We start from the raw sequence: 20,920 nt of genomic DNA on the forward strand, positions 1-20,920 counted from the left end.
TTTTTTTTTTTTTGCAGCAAAAAGATCCTGGGTTCAAGTCCCCCGGTCGGATGGGGCTTTTCTATGGAGTTTCTCTGTTCTTGGTAGGGTGAATGGTGATTCAGAATCACTCATTTGTGTGAATGTGATTGGCTTTCTGTCTTTTTGTGTTAGCCCTACAACAGACTTGCGACATGTCTTAGACGTACCCTGCCTCTCTCTACTAGGCTCCAGTCTCACTGCGACCCTCAAATAGATAAGTGGTTAAGAAAACGGATGGATCAAGCTTTTAAACTGCTTCATACTTCTGAACTCTTTACAGTAAAAGGCGTACCATACGCCCTCTAAAGTCCATTAGACCTTAAGACTCTTACTCTCTTTAATGCCATGTTGTGTCTACAGTCTCTAGACTACGAGACCAGAAATACCCCAGGCAGACGTGAACGTTAAAGTCACAACACTGTTAGATCAATGCAGATCCTTCAGACTGCATTTGCTGAAATCGCATTAAAACAATGTTAATTCACAGATGATGAACGAGAGGCAAAAGTATGAGGTTTCCTTTATTATGATCACTCCTTTTTTAAATGTATAAATGATCATTATTTACAAATTGAGGAAGGGAGGGGGGGTTATAGTGACAGTTTGAGGGACAAATGCAGAAAATTATGGAATCAACAGAACAATACACAACCAACAAGAATCACAACATCAGTCACAAGTCCAAGCCTCTGTCTGTGGGAGATGTTCTTGTTAAGATTGTGACTCAAAGTTTAAAGTCTTCACACAAATGAACTCATGCACTGGAAATGCATACTGAAACGGTCACATGTGGGAATCACAAAGTGCAAATAATTTTTTTTTTTCCAAAAGCAAACACAAGAAATATAATGAACAACTTCTGATGCTGTGAGGTGTTTTTTAAACTAAATGTCACCCTTACTGTGAAATAATATAAACATGTTTCTCACTTTCTCTCAATTGCCACACACACACACACACACACACACTCTCTCTTACACGCGCCGCGAAGACACACACACACACACCATGATTCGTTTTAAAACACCAAAGACCTGGCTCACAATTTCTGACAGTTTTCTTATGTCAAGTACAGAAGGGAACAACGAAGACTTAACTAGTGAAAAGAAGAACAAAGCAAAAACTACAAAAAGACAGCACAGACAATAAATGAGGTCCAATTTGATATCTTATATAAAATAAAGATGTTCAAAGAATCTCGTCAGTGTATTTCTGCATCTGTAAGGTGTCGGTAAAATGAAATTCACACAAATGGCAAGCACGTCAAACTAAAACCATAACGCAAACAAAGCTCCACTCACTTCCGATCAAAAGCAAAACAACTGCCGACAGCGCTCATTCAACTAAATCCTACAAAAACAATCCAGCTCTGGTTGTTCCATCAATTAATTGTCATGAGCCGTGTTGAGCACTTCCAGCAAGTTTAGTTTTCTTTACATGTAAGAACCAAATCCCTAAAAGCCATTTACATGCAATTCACCAACAACTCCAGTGGTGAAAGTAAGAATTAGCTTCTAAATTTCTGTCACCACTAAAGAAAGCTTTCATGCACCCAAGCACCGTCATTCAAGGAATCTGCGCACTGACACGCTGTGTTTACTCAGTATTTTTGCAAAGATATCCATTTGATAAAGAGCGGGGCTTTGCCCATCAAGCTAAGTAGCTGTGCTGAGAGAGAAAGGTGTTAGCAAGGCGAGTCTGGTGGCATTAGGGTGTGTATGCAGGTGGCGGTTGAAATTGATTGGCAATGTCATAATCGGCAGGAAATGTTTCACTGCTGTCCTCCATCTCCGAGAGCAGCTCTAAAGCCTGCTCTTCCTCCTCAGTGGGGTAGTGACGAAGGAGATTTGCAGCTGTGGCGAGGATGGATGCTCCGCCCGCGCCCGCCACCAGGTAGAAGCTGATAGCAAAAGTGACGTATATGAGAGAGCCGTGGTACTTTTTGTGCTGCTGCTGTAGGGACAAGATCAGCTCCGAGGCCCAGTAGCAAAAACCTATGACTGTGGCACACTGCAGCACTGGTGGGAGACAGAAAGAGACGGTTACAAACCATTGAATTTACACATTGTCTTTTTCTAGACAGCATGAGGAAAAAAAGATTATTACCTGTGAGAATATGTGCAAATGCATATCTGCGGGTTATTTTCAGGGCAGGGTGCTTGGGACCAAACACATCCAAGAGAAAAGCAGTCAGACTGCAGAGGATTCCCAGGAAACAAAAGGCAGCGATTACTCTCAGCAGCAAGATGGTCTGCGGGTTCACGCAGTAATCTGATGGGAACAGACGGACACATCACAGAGCATTACACGTGAGCTCTGGGATTAATTGTTACTGTGGGTTTTTAACGGAGCTTGTGTGTGGGCCTCACCATCCAGAAGCTTGGGGTCAATGTATCCCAGGACATCTGACACCCCCAGCTCTTGTCTCGGACAGGTTCCTCCGTGGACGCGGAGCCAAGCCGGCTCAGCCAGAGCTGTACAAAGCGCTGTAATGGACAGAGCTCCGGGAAGAGCCGACACAAGGCTCCGCTCCGGCTGCTTGGGCAACGAGGTGCCCCCTCTCCTCCTTCGGCCTCCAGGGACAGTAGAACCCGGCGGGGCATACATCCTAATCCGATTTCCTCGTCCTCTGTTGTATAGTGTTGCTTTCCCTTTATTGTCAGTGTACCTGACAGCACTGCGCTAGTAACGAGCAAGTAAGCCACAAAACCGACAACCGGTAAAGCTAATTCTGGACTGATGACAGCGGCCCGGCTCCTTTGTTCACTCAGTTTCCAAATTAAAACAGACCATAAAACTAGCTGATTAATCAAAAGCAGTGCAGGTGTCTGACTGACGGCAACACAATGGACAGATGGCGTTCAGGCCTGCTAGCTCTGTTGTTAGCCTGAAAAGCTAACTTCTCGTAAACGCAAAATGTCGTCAAGTTTTTCTTTGTTACAAAAAATAACTTTAACAGCGACCGACACGACAGTCATACGTCTATAAAGTAATATAGCTAACAACACTAATAAATTAACGATCGATTTGGTACACAAAAAACAAAGACAAAACAAAAGGAAACGTCCGCTGGCTTCCTCGAAAACACTTGACTTCCTTGTTCATACCATTCTTCTTCTTCGCGGTCTCGATAGCTGTGAAAGTCAGTACTCCCACCTACTGGCGACTCCTCCTATGGCATTCTCGTCTTTATTTTATTAAACTCACTCATTGTACATTAACAAAATAAACGTGCTCGCGTGAATACTTCATAGGAAATCATAAAAAGAGATGACAAAAAATTTATAGCACAATTAAAAGAAACAAGTCTGACCAGAGTGCTTTACAAGATAGGTAAGAGCAAACAAGATAAAATCTTAGATCAATAGAATACATACAATAAAATACAACATAAAATAAAACACCGTAAATTTCACGTAATTGTTTTTACGTGAAATTTGCCGACAGTAAAAAAAAAAAAAGACCACGAAACTGCAACCCACAATGCAGCGCGGGGACTAGATAAGCAAAGATGGCGGCATTTTGGTCACCGCTGGTGTTGTGAGCTTATGCACTTTGTTGTTTGGTGCTAGTTACAGACTGTGTTTAGCGCAGATACGGCCATTTTTGTATCCGTGCCCTGGGTGTTGACTGTGGTTTAGGGCCGTAGTGCTGCTGCTGCTGTCTGTCTGCTTTTGGTGTTTCGGGCCATTTCCTGTCTCGTTTCTCAGCTAAGTGTCAGTGACAACGACTCGGAAGTATTTCCCCAATTCGACCATGAAGGAAGCTCTGTCCCTGATTCAGAGGTTGAGCGCACACCCGGACTCCCGCTGCTGGTTCGTAAGCTGGAGCCCCAACGGGACGCTTCTGGCCTCATGTGGGGGCGACAAGACCATCCGGATATGGGGGAAAGAAGGTGAGCTCTCCATGAGCCTCAGTCGCATAATAAAGCATTATAGTACAGTAGTTGACATCCTTCACCCCTCTACCTGGCTCTCGTTTTTCAGGTGACTCCTGGATATGTAAGAACGTGTTGCAGGATGGACACCAGCGCACTGTGAGGAAAGTGGCTTGGTCTCCATGTGGGAATTATCTGGCCTCTGCCAGCTTTGATGCTACCACTTGCATCTGGAAAAAGAAGAACGATGACTTTGAGGTCAGATGACAGGTCTCCTGTTCAGTGTGTTAAATGGCATGCCTTAGAAATGCTGCATCTCTGCAGATTGTTACCCACGCTTTGTCTCCTAGAGTTTGACTGTGCTGGAAGGACACGAAAACGAGGTCAAGTGCGTGGCGTGGGCCCCTTCAGGGAATCTTCTAGCCACATGTAGCCGAGACAAGAGCGTCTGGGTTTGGGAAGGTTTGTGTTAAAGAGCGCCTAAATTGCACATACTGATCTGCACCATTGCCTGTTTCTAAACTTGACCTTGTCTCTTCCTGCTCTGCAGTGGATGAAGAAGACGAGTATGAATGTGTTACAGTTGTGAACTCTCACACGCAAGATGTCAAGCACGTTGTCTGGCACCCGACCCAGGAGGTAGGTCTCATTCGGATCTGTCCACATGAATGTTTTTTTTCCATCTCCTGTTGTAACACCACTTGACCCTGCACTCACCGTATGATTGTACAGCTCCTGGCCTCAGCCAGCTACGACAACAACATTTGCCTTTACAAAGAAGAGGATGATGACTGGGAGTGCCGGGCCACCTTACAGGGACACACGTCCACAGTGTGGAGTTTGTGTTTTGATGCAGATGGTCAGAGGCTGGCTTCGTGCAGCGATGACCGCACTGTGAAGATCTGGAGAGAGTATCCAGCTGAAAGTGGACAGGGTGAGTCAGCATTAGTTTTATCATAAATCAATGTGGTAATAAAAATATCGACAGTAACGTGTATGTTTTTTCTGGTCTCCTGTTTAAGATTTGTCGTGGAAGTGTGTTTGCACTCTGTCTGGGTACCATGGACGAGCAGTGTATGATGTCTCCTGGTAAGACTAATTTTGTAATAGACTCTTGTAGGAATGCTTCAGTCAATCATTAAAGGTGCAATCAGTCATTGTTTGAAGTCATTTAATGGAAAAAAATCCCCATTGTGCTGATAAATATACATTTATTAGTGTGTAATTACATCTTCCAACGAATTGATGCATTCTCCTAAACTAGATATATAGTATGCTAAAGGACGGGGCATTCATGTGGTGTGGAGGCAATTTGTGTTTTCACCTTCAGACTAAAGATATGAAGGATCATACATGTTTTATAACCTTTCACAAACGCTGGCTACCAGCAGATGGGTGCAATAAGACAAAAATTAGCACACATCTCACCTGACAATCAGCAGCATACCCAGATAAGAAAAAGACTTGGATGGATCCAACTTTTGCTATCTGTGTACAGTAGCTACAGATTAATGGCAGTTTTTGAGGCAAAAACTGTAGTTAGGATTATGCACTTGAATTGGTGGGTGTAAGAAAACAGAATTCAGCTGAATGTGTTCTTGAATTTACTGACCTTTAGTCTGGTCGTCACATTTAAGATCGACTTGCGATAGCAACGGGGTAATTGTTCCACAACTTGTAATTTCTCCATAACAATGCAGTATGGTTACATTTGAGGAATATGTGTTGCTCTGTGTCCAGAAATTATGCGCAAACATAAAGTGGAGGTTAATTGATCACCAGAAATCCCAAAGATGTGGTCTCCATGTGCATTTGTCATTGTTAGACGTCACAGTGAACCCAAATCTTTCTGCAGGTGTCGGCTGACTGGCGCCTTAGCAACTGCCTCTGGTGATGACGCAGTGCGAGTTTTCAAGGAGGATGAGACAGCCAATCCCGAGGAGCCGGTATTCTCACTGGCTGCTCAGGTGGCCAGAGCTCACAACCAAGATGTTAACTGTGTGTCCTGGAACCCAAAGGAGGCGGGATTCCTGGCTTCGTGCAGCGATAACGGAGAAATCGCCATTTGGAAGTTCCAAGAAGAGGAATGAACATCCCTGGAGTGCATAGTTGCGCGTTAAATTGGGAACTTTCTGCAGCATTCACCACAGATCATTATTTTATAGCTCATCAGGATTCTGCTTGACATCAGCGCTCATCTGTGTCCATGCTGAGAATACTGCTTCATGTGCTTTGAGTAGCAGCGCCACTGAGAATTAATAGAAATAACATGTTTAACTATAAAATAAAGTGAAAAATGTTTCTTCTCCTTTTTATTGCAAAAGCATTTCAGACAGCACATCATAGTAAAACACTTCAACCAGTCCAAGGATTAAATTTCATAATAAAATGATTTCAATCCAAAATATAACCGGACAGTTGTTTTTAAACACCCTACCTGGTTTAAGGATGCACCATCCCCAGGATTTATGTGTTTCTTTAATCCACAATGGCCAATTAAATTTTTGTCAGATCCCAAAACTGACACAAAAGTATAAAGTGTTAAACTTCTTATACTGAAAACAGACTGGGGCTTGGGTAGCCATGTATCTGTACTACATGTGGACAAACAGATCCTGTACACTATATTCTTGGACTGGCATCATTTAGAGGACTTAACTAAGAAGCAACTGAAAACAAACATTATTTTCACAAGAGCAGAGATGGTAATGGCAGAGTCAAAGTAAAGAAATGTCAATCAGGTTGGATATCTACAGCAAAAAAAGAAAACTACTGATCCCGATCTATCAGAGAACCGCTGAAGAAAATAATCAAGTCTCTGATTAGTCCGAGTCGCTGTCTCCATCACTATCAGCCTCCTTTACATCTATGCTGAACTTGTACTCCTGGTCACAGCCCATATATGCGTCACTCATGAAGTACAAGGTGTAGTTGTGGATGCCCATCGCCGGGGCAACAAAGTCCAGCTTGACCTGCGGTGGAGGGACATAAACTAAGTGAGGCCTCTGGTGGTTAAAACATAATTTCTGGCTATTACAAGATGACTCACTGACCTTTGCTTTCTGCTGAAGAGTCAGCCTCTTGATAGAGATCAGGCTGTTAGACTTGGGGTCTCCGATCACCACCCACCAGCCCTCCTCACGTTTCTATAACAATGACAAGTATTTCCACAAGAGTTGGTCATTAAGGTGAAAATTAAAGAAATATATACGTCATGGAGATGTTTGAAAAGTACTAACCTGGGGAAAGAGCGGTGCAATGACTGGACCCGTTACCTCCTCCTCTCTCTCCAGCTGAACCTGAACCAGAACTGGACTGCCACTGTGAATAAATATGGAAAGAGATCAATTTCCCACCCATCTGTGCAATTTTGTAATGTAATTTTTCATTTCCAGGAAACGCAGCGAAAAGTGCTGCTGCCAGACTGTACACGTACCTCTTGACACTGTCCTTCTCTGCCACTTCGTACGACAGCTCGATGTTGGGGTAGCGGTTACAGAAGCGAGCCACGTCGGCCATCTGGGCATCCGAGAGCTGCAGCAACGCGCTTCTGTCTTCATCCTCCATTTCCATTATGTCAAAGATGCTCTCCACTCCCTTATGAGCAAAGGAAACGTAAGCACGTTCAATCAGCATGAGATTCATCTACACTAAAGTGAGAGTCAGACTTTCCTAGGATCATTTTACCTTTTCTGTGCAGCGCTTGATGTGCTCTGAGGTGAAGAATGGCAGCTGTTTGAGGTACGAGTCCTTGGACCACATGGCCTGAGTGACCATCTGAGCCAGCTCCATAGCAGCCAGTGCAGGACTCAGCCAACCGTTGCTGGACAGCACATCGACGCACGCCTGAATCAGTCGGACAGCCTACAAAAAAAGACAACACACATATTCTTTAAGTGTACAAATATACCTTCCAATATAAAGCATCTTGAGGCGACTGCTGTTGTGATTTGGCGTTTATGTAAGTAAAATTGAAATGAATTAAAACTGAATTTCACTCATGGCACTCACTTTGGGAATCACTGATTTACAGTGATCTCATGATCTAACCCACTCCCTATGGGATCATTCTAAAGTCTTTTTGTGCCTTTGTCATATATTTCAGTCAAATCCAAAATTAACAAATTTACCTGTCTAATTTTTAAATGCTTTCTAAAATCTATTACAGCAATGTTTTGGTGTAAGCCCTTGAAATGTGAATCTGAACAGGGTACAAGTCGTCTTTTGTTCATGTGATAAGAAGGCTCATCCTACAGTAAGAGGACTCCTCACCTCCATCACATGTACAGTGGATTTAGGACATCATGTATTTTTTACAACTGTTTTACTAAAACATCAGCCTAACTGTTTTTTGAAACCTGGCAGCAATTTCTTTCCTATGTATCAAATATGGAAGCTTGCTTATTTCCTTGTTTGTTTGTTGTCTTTTTGGATGTGTGTAACTGGTCTGGCGATTTTGTTCATTCTTTTTAAGACACATTTTGTTTATATGTGTGCTTTTTGTGCAAGTAATAGCTTGTTCAAAAACATATAGATGGATAAAATCCAGAAACAAAACTGTTAGGCTTTACAGAGAAAAAACTGGACCTTGCTGAGGATCTCCTCGGTGTCTGACTGGAGCTCAGCGCTCAGCTGCATCCTGGAGAGATGGGCTTGCAGCAGCAGGTTAGTCTTCACGTGGGGGTCATTGAACTTCGGGTTGTTCAGCTTGTGGGGCACTTTCTGTGCAAGCTGAAATGCAAAGAGCACATAAAAGTGTGTTATTTCATCTTGGTGTCTTTTTGCAGATGTGTTAATGCTGCTCTCTTTGAGTCTCGTCACTTTCTTTACCTGTCGGAGAAGTGCATCCTCGTGGTGTCTGATGGGAATGTTCTTATACTCGGCAGCATTGGAGATGATCTCAATTAAGCCGCGGATCTTTGTCTTGGCGTTCAGTGACATGCTGAAGAGCTCTGTACGACACAAGAGCAAAGCACCACAGTTAGGCTTGAGTTGAACACATACGTGAAGGAATGATGACACAAATACAAAAAATCCAGGAAGTGCAAGCACAAACCGATGGTGGTGTAGTTGATGTAATAGTAGGCAGCAATCATGCCCAAATTGAGTGGTGCTACATCCAGCTCATCCTCGATGCTGATGCACTTGGACTGCTCCAGGTCGTGTAATGTGTTCTCCACCAGCTCAGACAGGTGGTCAGACAGGTGGCGATGTGACATGCCTGTCAGGAGGACAGAAGCCACAGCTCAACATGGTCCCAACATCCGAAGTATCAGTCGGTTATTCCCTTTGAAGGACGGGACTCACCTTGCAGGTTGTAGTAGTTGGGGTTCTGGGTCATACGGCGGTAAAGGAATGTCCATGTCAGGTAGTCGACAGCATCCTGCTTGTTCTCTATTGTCTTGGTGACGATCTCAGCATTGAAATGGTCGTGGAGACAATGATCCAAGTGAGACTCCACCGGCAGCGGCTCGTACAGGAACTTCTTGAAGAAATCCTATCAAGAAAAAACAAAGTGGTTTGTTCTTACTGTTGTACAGTCATTGTTTCAAAGCCAGAAGTGACTGAGGTCTGTCTACCTTCTTAGAGCCTTGACACATGATTACACAGCGCCCCTCATCATCCAGCATTGGCCTGTTTGCCTTGCCCACCATCTGGAGGACATCATATATGGGATAATCCACATATCTGATAGAAGAAAGCAAAAAGTCAATATCACCAGCAGAGTACATACTAACCTTCATTAAATATGTTTCATATAACAAAAAAAAAAGCCAGTATAAACAGAGGATGCCTTACGCGTGAATTTTGCCATTGTAGTACTGGGTGTCCATGACGATGACAAGGTGTGCTGAGATGTTGATGCCCCAGCACAGTGAACGAGAGGACACGACGACCTGAACAGCACCTGTCAAAGCAGAAGAAGAGAAGGAAAAAAATAAATAAAAAATTAGTCTCAATTTTGTTTTTTCCCCTTTTCTAAAAACCACCTACCTGTCCAGCACAAAGTGCAGCAGAAGTGAGTCATACCTGAGTTGAAGAGCTGCTCCACTATTCTGCGTTCAGTTGCAGAGAGGCCCTCGTGCAAGTATCCCACGCCGTTGGCCAGAGTCTCTTTCAGAGTAGAATCGTTTATTTTCTCCAGGAATGGAGCCAGGTCTTTCTCAGCACAATGCAGGAACCTGCAGAGACAGACATTTACTCTTTGACCACAGTGTGAAGATGTGATGCTGGCATCATTTTCATGAATTTGTCTAAGGTGAAAATCTCGACGTGCTGACTGACCTCTGAGGAACCACATCAGCAGCACAGAAAGTGAGAATGTCAATCGCTGTGAGGCGAGTCTGCCTGCGGGATGGGACGAAAACCACGGCTGGCTTCGAGGGAGAGTGCTTCATGATGGCGTGATAGACCGGCTTCGCCATGGACAGCAGGCGAGTCTGAGTATGACTCACATTGAAACCCTAGAAAAACAGTAAAAGATTGACAGCCAATCAGAAACCTGACAGGTACTTTCTTGGCTGTGAGCACTGATCAATTTAAGAAATACATTTCTCTTTTTGTTGACTAACATGCAGTTTACAGACCTGGATGTGCAGCTCCAGAGGCACGGGTCTGACATTGGGATGGAAGTTGAATGTGGCTGTGGTGCTGCAGCCCAGCCAGTGGGCCACATCTTTGGCGTTGGACAAAGATGAGCTGAGGGCCACGATACGGATGGGACGCTCAATCTGGGAAGAGATGTATCTCATCCTGGAGCAGATGACCTCCAACACAGGCTGATGACAAGAAACAAAATCCATTAACACAACACACACACACACACACACACACAAAAGCGCAGCAGCAAGTAGTACTCTGTTCTTACTCCATTTTCGCCTCCGATAAGGTGCGTCTCATCCACAATGAAAAGGCTGACGTTCTGGACGTTCTTCCTCTGCTTCCAACGGCGAGACAGGATGTCCCATTTATCAGGGGTACTGATAATAATGTCACCTTTTCCCAGGAGCTTCAGATCAGTACTAGTCTCTCCTGTCAGCAACACAACTTTCTTGTCCAGGATGTCCTGGAACTTCTGGTGCCAGTCAATAAACACCTGAGACAAGGATAACCACACTCATGTCAGTTTTAGATCTAACAGAATCACGCTGGAAGAAAAACAGTTTGCCAGTTTTCATAGGTGCACTCCTAAATCTAATTTAATTCAGACCTGTTCAGCCAGTGCTTCCATTGGGGTGATGTAGACACAGCGACCTTCTGCATTGTGCAGCAGCATTCTCAGAATGGCAAACTCTGCACAGATGGTCTTTCCACTGCCGGTGGGAGCTCCCACAAACACGTTATCATCACTGTTGTACACAGCATTGAAGACTGCGGGAGTAAAAGTAAAAAAAATGAGTGAAGAAAATTTTGTGAAAACAGACCACTGTTCCTAACGGGGAAGCAACTTTTAAATGACGATGAAATTGGATTAAGGAGAACAGCATGTAGTCTCTACCTTGTGTCTGAATGGGGTTGAAGAAGGGGAACTTGTTCTGGTAGAGCGCCTCAAAGGCAGAGTTCCTGAGGGCAGTGACAGGAAGAGGCTGCAGGTCCAGCAGCTCAGTGGGTGGGGGGTACTTCTCTGGTAGGATAAGGTGACGGAAAGATACTGGGAGTTGAGTCTCGCAGGCTTGGGGAAAAACAAAAGAAACAAACATGAATTAAAATGCTGACATGATTGTGATGTGAAGCTATGACACTTTTTAATCAAAGCACTTACACAGCCAGCGGTCTGAGACCACACGGATAAAGTACTGCGGTGGAAGAGGCTCGAACACCGGGACAAAGAAAGTCACAAGATGCTCATCCTGGGCGTACTTGGCTTTGAGGAGGAAATACTCATGGTGGAGGATGACCTCACTGTCCACGTCCTCAACAAGGATCCAGAAAGCCTCAGACGACCCGTGAATCTAAACAGGAAAACGAAAGTAAGTCAGGAGTATAGAAAAAAAGAGAGTTCAGTGTGTTCTCTGGGCTGATCATTTTTTTCAGGGATTAAGGGTGCAGTCAACATACTGGGACCAATACCCTGATTTTGCCCCCCCCCCCGGAGTACAACAGTATTGGAAAAACTGTCTGATTAGCATCCCATTATAGATCTAAGTCCTGACCTTGTCATCCCACTGGAAGTCGGGTGTGACTGTAAGCTCCACTTTGAGTGTGGAGCGAGTGATGGGCTGCACATGAACGGCCAAGTCCAGTTTGGGGAACTGGTGGACATATTTGTGAATAGTCTTCCCCATCTTTGGCATTCGGATCAGTTCACCTAGAAACCAAACATCCAGGAGGTTTTTAAATTACTCTCCAGGCTGAGGAAAAAAATTCAGAAACCGTAACACAGAGGAAGGAAACACACCAATCTCATTGTGGTTCAGGTCGTAGAGTCGCTCAAATGGGAAGTTTTTCTTCTCAATCTTCTTGATCACTTCCTCTGGCAGCTTCTTGAACTGACGCAGAGGAGACATGGACTGCCACCTGCACAGAGGACAGAGTATCAGATGCCTGTAGCTTTGACCAAGCAAAGGCAGTGTTAATCTAGGAGTGAAGAAAGAGCTTACATTCTCTTATCGATCATCTTGCAGAGATTCAAGGTCTTGTCTGTGAGCTGAGCCCAGCCTCTGCTTAGCACAATCTCAAATATGGCCCGCATCAATCGCCCAGCACTCTGCAGGAAGAATATACAAGGAAATTTCTATGAATTATATCAAGCCTGGGACTTTTCCTTCAAGCTAAAATGAAATAAAAATTTTACATAAGCATATAGGGAAACATGGAAAAGTAAATCAATAACGGAAGTACGCCGTTTCTGTACCTGTGTAACATACACCATATCAGCCATGAGAGCAAAGCCTTCGAGCTTCAGCTGAGAGATGTATGCCTGGAGCAGCACGTTGATCTGAAATGAGAACACAAAGCACAGGAAGTATTATTTACTGCAATTTGCAAACCACTCCAAATGTTAAGTAATGTTTCTCTTTATAAAAGCACGGTGTGCATTTTCTGGAAACCAAGCAGATCATATTTTGCGTTTCATAAACACCATCACTGGTTGTCTTTACCTTCGCACTGGGCTCCTCAATGCTTTCCTTCACAGGGATAGGAACTCTTTCCAGTAACTTTTGAAGCTCCAGTTTTTCTTCCTACAAGATAAAGCTGTATGTTACTTTTCTTCATTTTAGATATAATATTTAAACCATCGTTGCTGTGTGGGGGGTCAGCATACCTCTCTCACTGTGATGTTCCTGAACTCTGAGGACAGTGAGAACACTCGGAAGAGTTCGATCTCGCTGAGCGTCGGTTTCAGCAGCTGGTTGTAGGTTTGGATTGAGTCGTGGGTGATGTAGAAGTGACTGGCAATGCGGCCCAGGTCTGTAACCTTTGGGTGAAGAGACAAAAAAGTGAAGCTTCTAATCAGTATATCTACAACCAAGAATAAAACGACCAACACTCAGCTGAGATGTGCATACCTGGAAGCTGCCGGTCCTCTTGTCATATTTGATGAGACTGTTCTTGTCCAGGATGTTGGCTGCTGTGTGCACCAAGTCCATCCTGCGCCTCTCCAGCAGGGGGTCTGTACTCCGGTCGTCGTGAGAAACACCATACAGGGTGGGGTTGCGAAGCATGCGCACATAGAGATATGTGTAGCCGAGCCAGTTCACAGCATCCTAATAACAAATTTGAGAAATTGAAACTTAAAGCAATGAGGAAAATTAGATCCTTCTGTCTTAAATAGCTACATGTACATTTCAGGACACTCACCTTTACATTCTGCACATTTCCCAGTACTATCTCTGCATTGAGCATGTCAGCCAGCTTGCCCACCATCTGACTCTCAATGGGCAGCTGCTGGTTCAGCAGGGACAGATAATACTGCAGCTCTCCGTGAGACGTGATCAGGATTCCCTCTCCTTTGGTGTCATACTGAGGACGGCCAGCTCGACCAAGCATCTGGAATCAAACACATTTTCGATAAATAGAGTTAGTGAAGCGGAAAACTAAAGAAGCCGTTACTATGTTTGATAACAAGAAAGGATGGGCTGACCTGTAAAATGTCCAGGGCACCCAGTTCAGTCCATCTGCCTTTCTCTGGGCTGTACACTTGGGTCCCTTTGATGATGACAGTATGTGCAGGCAGATTGACACCCCAAGCCAAAGTAGCTGTAGACACCAGAACCTGGATATGTCGATCGGCAAACAAATCCTCCACCAGCGTACGGTCGACTCTGGTCATACCAGCGTGGTGGATTGCAAAGCCGTATGGGAGCAAATCCTTCAGCTCTAGGTTCTGCATAAGAAGGTTAAATTTAGCACTCAGTTCTGGTATTAAAAGCATTTACCACACAAGAGTTTTAAAAAAACGTTTCCAGTTAATGACATTTGCTCACCTTGCACTGCTCCGCCTCAGTTCTCAACACTTCAGTAGATGCAGAACCCTCTCGGAGGAAAAGACCCAGAGTGTCCTTCTCCAGGCACATGTCCCTTATGGCCCTGGCAGTTTTCCCTGTCTCCTTCCTGGAATGGACAAACACTAGAACCTGATGGGAGGAAAAAAGTAAGGCTTTCAGATCTGGTAACGCAGTGCTGTAGATTTTTTTTTAGAGAAACAACACTGAAGTAAGAAGTTACATTCAAAACCGCAGCCCTGTGAGTTCCCTGTGTGTAAACACACAAGAGCACCTACACACTGGAAAGGTCTGTGTGGACACAGGGCTGAAAGGAGGCCCGGGTTTAGAGGGACCTCGACCCTCCAGCTCTGGGAGCCAGAGAGGAGAGTTACAGAGAGTAGTAACCTGCAGGTTTATCTATGGAAATCTGGACATTTACTTCCTCTTGATATTTTGTTGGGCTTCACCTCTTTCCTTTATCTTGATATACTGATCACTTAACAGTGAGTGAACTGTCGCTTTTTAGGGCAGATGTAAAATGCATGGATATGGAAACATGAGTGTGGGATCAATTTATAACATAAGCCACATATTAACAACAATGAAAGCAGCACAATGTCAAATGTCTTGTTTTTCACTGGAGGGCAAAAATGATAAAAAACAAAAACAGGAGTTGTGGTTTTCTTGCAGAAGAGGTTTATACGATAGAGGCGAAGTGCAGACTGTGACTGAGAAGACAGTGTTAGGAGTCCCCGGTTTCAAAAATCTAATTTTGTGCTTATCCAGCAAAAATAAATAAATGAATAGGAAAAAAATAAAGAGGTGTCTAATTAAAATGAGGTCAGTAGCATTTACAAAGCTCAGTTGGCAGTAAAACATATTTTAGCAGACACATCTGAGATGACGCTTGGCTAATTCAGGTCACCGAATTATATCACTTTGGAAGAACAAGTCAAACAGGACTCACTTGGTTCTTTCCAGCATGCTCCATTATCTTTTCATAGACAATCTCATTCATGATCTGGAAACGCTTGATGGCCTTCTTCTCTGTGATACCAACATAAGTCTGCTCCAGGGGCACGGGACGGAAACTACAGAGAAAAGCGGTACAGTAATAAGCAATAAGGAAGAGCAAACAAACAGCTGTTCATAGAAATCATCATAAAAACTTTTTTTTTGCTTAAGCACCACACCTGTTGTCAAAGTAGAAGAGCCCTTTGGCAGGATCGACACGCAGGCAGGTAGCCACGTCTTCATAGTTTGGCAGTGTGGCGCTGAGGCCCAGCAGACGCACATCCTCCTGGGTCAGCTCCACGTTGCGGATGGTCCTCGCCACCAGAGATTCCAGCACAGGTCCACGGTCATCGTGCAGCAGATGGATTTCATCCTGAACACCCACATTAAATTGTTCATCATTAAAAGTCAAGTCAACTAGCACATTTGCTCTTTTTAGTGACAAAACTGTTCACTTACTATGATAATGAGGCGCACTAGCTGGGTGTAGGTACGTTCACCACCTTTACGAGTGATGATGTCCCATTTCTCTGGAGTGCAGACAATGATCTGAGTGGCGTTAATCTCCTCTTTGCAGAGCTGGTGGTCTCCCGTCAGCTCGGACACTATGATGCCATAACTTGCCAAACGCTGGGAAAAGGATGGAAAAGGTTTTCAGATTTGTGCTCCCTGATGATGGTCAAGTATGCAAAGAAAGCCGCGCAGGACAGACAAGGCTCACCTTACTAAAACTTCCCACCATCTCCTGTACTAGAGAGCGCATGGGGGCTATGTAGATGATTTTGAAGTCGTCCACATTAATTGTTCCATCAATGTTGATGTGCTTTCCAATTTCTCTCAGCATTGCCATCAGGGCGACATTGGTCTTACCGGCTCCCTGTGTGCACAACACAAACTCATAAGACAAAATCCAGCTGGGGCAAAGTACTGACACACTTTTGGCTTTAACAAAGCGTGCTCACCGTTGGAGCACAGACTAGCAGGTTCTCATCTGTCTCCATGGTGGTCTTGAACAGCTTGCTCTGAATGCGATTCAGGGTTTTAAAGCCTTCAAATCCAGCCTGGGCATACTTGGGCAACTTCTCAATGGGAACAAGTACCTGATGACACAAAAACAGTGCTGACTGTAGGATCCTAACACAGTTATATGCTACTTATTACTATTATTTTTCCTTAGCTGCTGCTCAGTTGGACAATTAAAATGCTCCCATGAAGAAACATAACTGACAAACCTCATCTTCAGCAAAGGGTTTAGGTTTGAGGGCAGGTACGTGGACTTCTTCATAGCCCTTGCGCTGTTTACGAAAAGAGCCATCTGGCAGCTGGCAACGCTTGTTGGCCATGAAATGACTCCCCTGACTGAAAGTCAGGTCGTCAAGGTCTAGCAGCTGTCGAGGGGCCACTGACTGTAGGACAGAAAGGACAATTTTCCTATGCCGTTTAGAAATGTCTAAAAGAAAACTGACAACAAGTAATGTTCCTGACAGGATGATTTGTACTTAATATACTGAAAGTGTTATATACCTCTCCATGGTCTATGTCCATTGCTTCCAAGTCATCAACACGGGACTTCCTCACTCTCTCTCTGCGAGACCGCTCTTCCTAAAGGACACAAAAATAAATAATGTGACAAACTGAGACTCACAAAGAGTTCACATAATCTCACAATCAAGCCTCCTTACTCGAATAATATCCTCCTTCTCCGTCTCTTGCAGCTGGTAGAGAATCTTTGACAGCTCCTGATCAGACTCCATCTTTCCTATGATGCGCTCCTTTTCTGCCTCACTCTGAGCACTTGCCAGCATGGTACAGTACTGGACTGTGTGTCAAGGGGGAAGAGAAAGAAATCAGTACATTTTCAAAGACATTAGCTCTGTAACAGTTTCACTCAACAAAGCAGACTTACTCATGCGACGATGCTGACGCAGGATTTTAATGAAATCAAAGGTGTTGAAGCCGAGCAGCAACACCAGCTGGTTTTCACATTCTCTGTCATCGCTGGCGGTCTGTAAAATAAGAGACGAAAGAATGATGTTGACAAATACAAACTTACCTTCTCTAAACAAACAAAAACACAGGGAACGTCGCAAACCTACCTTGAGGATTTCTAAGACCTCATCTGCCTTTTTTTGTGAGACAATGGCGTCATCGTAGAACCGGCTGAGCTGACGCTGGAGCCAAAAGGCGTCGATGTCTCGAGGATGTAAATCTTTCTTCTTCACTGTCATCACGTCACCCGCACCACCGAGCTAAGTGAAAGGTAATTTATTAGTTACTGTGCAGCATAGTTGCAATATCTCACAAAGACTAAATACAAACATGGGCTTAATACAGTAATGCCATAAATGGAAACTTACATTAGCTGAGAGAGTGGAATCCACAGCTGCCTCCACTCCTTCACTGTCTTCATCTGAGTGTTCATCTCGTACCTCGCCATACTGGTCTTCATCAACTTCCTGTATGTTAAGACAGGAAAAGTCAGTGACACAAACTCATCAATCAATGTGCTCAGCTGTAAATCTTAAGAGCCGCAAGCCTCACCTCCTCATCAGATTCAAACTGAACATTGACACCATACGTCTCGTCAATGTTGTCATCTGTGGATAGAAAATACCGCACATAATGAATATTTTTAGGGAAAACTGATGGATCTTGTACAGTTTTCATTCCACAGTTACTTTGAACGTGCTTACCCATATTCTGCAAGTCTTTGTCCCCCCCGTAGTCTGTGATCTTTTTGCCCAGATTGACTAAGACGTGGTAGCGCGTGTCATCAGCAGGTCCGAGAAGCTGCTCTACTTCCCGTCGCCTCTCTTTGTCCCTCATTTTGTCATTCTTGAGCACAGCCAGAACTTCATCAGCTGCTCCACAGAGAATATCACGCGGCTGTAAAAATGTAATGAGATAGTGAGTAAAACACGCAAGATGTAACAGAAACAGAATATTTCAAGAAAGCAGTTGTGGCGTTCGCTGACCTGATCTCCCAAAGCAGCATGGATGAAGCTCAGTAACACTTCATATGTTTCTCTGGTCTCTTTGGTTTTTGGTTTGTACACAATGCCCACCATCTCATCAATGCCTTCAGATAGAAGGGTAAAGCCCTTCATTTTGTTAATGTCGTGTCTGTCTTCATCTCTTTTTCTTCTCCTGGATAAAAATAATAATAATAAAAAAAAGATTAACAAAAAAAAGATCATATGTTAACAGCAGAGCCATGTTTGGCCATTTTAGTGGCAAACATCTTCCAAGGCATGTCACATATGTTCACTTTTTCTTTTTTTTCTTGAGAATGGCCTTGAAGACACATCAAACTTGACAGCTATTCTTCCCCATGCTTTTATTTTCAGTTTTTCAAAATTAAGTTGACACGTGGAACTAATGAAGTGATTTTTAATACCGGATTGTTTTGTTTTAAATCAACCAGTTTTGCCTTCAAACTATCGATTCAACAAGTTAAAGCCAATATTTCTCAGAGAGTTGGGGCCACACTGACATGACAGCATCGCACAGTAGCTGCAGATTTGACAACTACACATCATCCATAATGCAAATCTCCTGTCCCTCCACATCCCAGAGGTGCTCTATTGGACTGACATGTTTAAGAAACCAGTTTAAGACTATTTGAGCTTTGTGACATAGTGCGTTATCCTGCTATAAACAGCTGTCAGATTAAGGTACACTGCAATTATAATGGGATGCTTAAACAAAAAGATTCACTACACTATTAGACCACCAGCAGTCTTGCTTTCATGTTGTTTATCCCAAATAATACCATCCATATATGTTGTGCATTCAGAGATGCTTTTCTGCATACTCAGACATGTTCAAAGTCACCCCACCTTTCTTCTTCATTCTGATATGCAGGTTGACTATGCCTTATTGCTTAAATGCTGGCATGTAATTAGCTATTGCACATTTGCATTAATGACAATTGGAAAAGGAACTTCAAAGTGGCCGGTAGTGTATATAAATTATGTATTGCTTTAACTTCACATGAACAATATATGTAGCTGTATGCACTGACTTTTCTCGTCTCTCCTCCAGCCTCTGAGGTTTGGTCCTCTGGGCCTTGTCACCCATCTTGGTCCCCTCCAGCTTCCCGACCAAGGACAGCACCTCACCGGTGGGCTCATCTCTCCGGGTGCGGTCGATCAGAGAGCGATCGGCTTGAAGCACCAAGTTAGAGTTCTAAGAGTTCGGCATAAAAACAGTGTGATTATGAGACACATCAGTCTGCGCTGCAACAGGCTAAAGTAAGTGCTAGTTAGCACTACGGCTAGCTAAACAAGGAGAAATATCAATTAAAAACAGTACAATCCAAACACCTTTCCTGATAACTTTACAGAATATCGACCACTGCCTCTGATTTTGTTTTTATTTTTTTGTCTCACTCTAAATACACTCACCGCTTTGTACTCGTACTGCAAGCTTCGAGCAGTAACATCCGCCATGGTGCTGGTTTTCCCTCAGGTTTTAGCGCACTTTGTGAAACGGCTAACTGACTGTTATTATCCACAGAGTCGACCTCACTCTGCCTGCTTAAAGAGACGCTGTGAACATGAGTGCACTGATTAAACTTATAGCATTAGCCAGTTTTTGAAAAGTCCGAGTTTCATACAACAAAATGCGTTTCCCATACGTTACAATAGCACCGCTAACACGAGCGCACAACAAGCCGCGCTCTTCCTCTTCCGCTATCAAAGGTCAGAGCAGGATCAGCGAGGCAAAGGAGCAGCGCCCCCTGCAGGCTAAGTTTATTTCGTTTCGATGTCCTATTGTTAGGTGTATTCATAGGTATATAAACTTATGTAAACTTGCCAAATCTCCTCTGCTAACAGCTTTCTTTCTTTCGCTTTTTTAGCTTTAGCATCTGGTACCCCAGAATCAGGTGTTGACAGTCAGACGCTGATTAGCAGCACCTGTGAGCATGGACCCTGTTACAGCAGTCAGTTGGTGTCTGCTCCAAGCATGGCACATTTGACTGATCTGGATAGGGCCTGTGCCATAGGGCAACTTTAAGCTGGTGTCCTAGTTGTAGCATTTATCCGGAGTGAGTTCTTGTACCATCTCCAAATTGAAGGCCAAGTTCCATATAATGGAGGATGTCAGAAACAGGCAAAGAAGTGGGCATCTGAAGAAGACGACGGCACAAGACAATTTTGTTGTAGCACTTAGGAACTGTTGGCGCTATTCTTTAGATATGCCGTCATGGTTTGCAGGAGAATATGGCCGACAGCACTTTACTCAGAAAATCAGAAGACAGGCAATCTCTGGTCTCATAGTGCTGCCAGGAGGATCCCATGACTGCCCTTCACCGTTAGGCCTGTTTGCGCTGATGTCAGCGACACGTGCAGGAATGTTCTGTTCAGCGATGAGTCCAGATTCTGCCAGTGCCACTTCATAGATTTAAAGAGACTGCTATGCTCATTTCTGCAGGATAGCGTAACAGACCTATCATCATAAAGGCAATCATCATAGAGATATTAAGATGAGATTATGTAACCAGTGTATCTCCACAGTCTGGGATCAAACTCCAAGATGACAACCCTTGCCATTATCAGAGATTGCCTCGAGAATTTGG

The 20,920-nt window shown here is 44.0% G+C and overlaps 3 protein-coding genes across 3 annotated transcripts; 1 reads left to right on the plus strand and 2 right to left on the minus strand.

Annotated features, from left to right (window-relative positions):
• Positions 1-524: 524 nt before the first annotated feature.
• Positions 525-3,153, minus strand: tmem127 (transmembrane protein 127). The gene is made up of 3 exons (XM_040019728.1): positions 2,391-3,153; positions 2,128-2,292; positions 525-2,039 (listed from the first exon to the last, which is right to left on the minus strand). Exons 1-3 carry the CDS (start codon positions 2,626-2,628, stop codon positions 1,729-1,731), a joined length of 714 nt encoding a protein of 237 aa, XP_039875662.1. The 5' UTR covers positions 2,629-3,153; the 3' UTR covers positions 525-1,728.
• A 347-nt stretch (positions 3,154-3,500) lies between these two features.
• Positions 3,501-6,199, plus strand: ciao1 (cytosolic iron-sulfur assembly component 1). Its single transcript, XM_040019726.1, has 7 exons — positions 3,501-3,916; positions 4,008-4,156; positions 4,249-4,360; positions 4,449-4,537; positions 4,631-4,832; positions 4,921-4,987; positions 5,754-6,199. Exons 1-7 carry the CDS (start codon positions 3,778-3,780, stop codon positions 5,986-5,988), a joined length of 993 nt encoding a protein of 330 aa, XP_039875660.1. The 5' UTR covers positions 3,501-3,777; the 3' UTR covers positions 5,989-6,199.
• snrnp200 (small nuclear ribonucleoprotein 200 (U5)) lies at positions 6,196-20,019 on the minus strand. The gene is made up of 44 exons (XM_040019725.1): positions 19,746-20,019; positions 19,364-19,527; positions 18,315-18,486; positions 18,033-18,225; positions 17,881-17,936; positions 17,697-17,795; positions 17,436-17,588; positions 17,246-17,345; positions 17,022-17,158; positions 16,864-16,941; positions 16,572-16,745; positions 16,302-16,439; positions 16,061-16,216; positions 15,799-15,969; positions 15,519-15,712; positions 15,293-15,416; positions 14,326-14,475; positions 13,983-14,225; positions 13,700-13,888; positions 13,408-13,605; positions 13,164-13,316; positions 13,000-13,080; positions 12,753-12,836; positions 12,499-12,605; positions 12,297-12,415; positions 12,052-12,206; positions 11,661-11,850; positions 11,397-11,570; positions 11,109-11,269; positions 10,767-10,994; positions 10,486-10,677; positions 10,184-10,362; positions 9,929-10,080; positions 9,698-9,806; positions 9,478-9,586; positions 9,206-9,395; positions 8,955-9,119; positions 8,729-8,850; positions 8,486-8,629; positions 7,586-7,762; positions 7,335-7,495; positions 7,138-7,219; positions 6,952-7,044; positions 6,196-6,870 (listed from the first exon to the last, which is right to left on the minus strand). The coding sequence occupies exons 1-44, from the start codon at positions 19,788-19,790 to the stop codon at positions 6,721-6,723; spliced, it is 6,411 nt and encodes a 2,136-aa protein (XP_039875659.1). The 5' UTR covers positions 19,791-20,019; the 3' UTR covers positions 6,196-6,720.
• Between the last annotated feature and the right edge of the window lie 901 nt (positions 20,020-20,920).

The sequence above is a fragment of the Simochromis diagramma genome, unplaced genomic scaffold (genome assembly GCF_900408965.1).
Source record: "Simochromis diagramma unplaced genomic scaffold, fSimDia1.1 OVJJ01000822.1, whole genome shotgun sequence".
Lineage (NCBI taxonomy): Eukaryota > Metazoa > Chordata > Actinopteri > Cichliformes > Cichlidae > Simochromis > Simochromis diagramma.

What these genes read in the sequence shown, in the direction of transcription:
- tmem127 (XM_040019728.1), bottom strand. Translation starts at nt 2,628, where the DNA reads ATGTATGCCCCGCCGGGTTCTACTGTCCCTGGAGGCCGAAGGAGGAGA. An exon ending in TGACCCCAAGCTTCTGGATG is followed by an intron (nt 2,293 to 2,390) that starts GTGAGGCCCACA and finishes TGTTCCCATCAG; the next exon opens with ATTACTGCGTGAACCCGCAG. An exon ending in ATTTGCACATATTCTCACAG is followed by an intron (nt 2,040 to 2,127) that starts GTAATAATCTTT and finishes GTCTCCCACCAG; the next exon opens with TGCTGCAGTGTGCCACAGTC.
- ciao1 (XM_040019726.1), top strand. Translation starts at nt 3,778, where the DNA reads ATGAAGGAAGCTCTGTCCCTGATTCAGAGGTTGAGCGCACACCCGGAC. An exon ending in GAGCGTCTGGGTTTGGGAAG is followed by an intron (nt 4,361 to 4,448) that starts GTTTGTGTTAAA and finishes CCTGCTCTGCAG; the next exon opens with TGGATGAAGAAGACGAGTAT. An exon ending in TCCAGCTGAAAGTGGACAGG is followed by an intron (nt 4,833 to 4,920) that starts GTGAGTCAGCAT and finishes CTCCTGTTTAAG; the next exon opens with ATTTGTCGTGGAAGTGTGTT.
- snrnp200 (XM_040019725.1), bottom strand. Translation starts at nt 19,790, where the DNA reads ATGGCGGATGTTACTGCTCGAAGCTTGCAGTACGAGTACAAAGCG. An exon ending in ATTCCACTCTCTCAGCTAAT is followed by an intron (nt 17,589 to 17,696) that starts GTAAGTTTCCAT and finishes CCTTTCACTTAG; the next exon opens with CTCGGTGGTGCGGGTGACGT. An exon ending in AGGATGCACTTCTCCGACAG is followed by an intron (nt 8,630 to 8,728) that starts GTAAAGAAAGTG and finishes TTTGCATTTCAG; the next exon opens with CTTGCACAGAAAGTGCCCCA.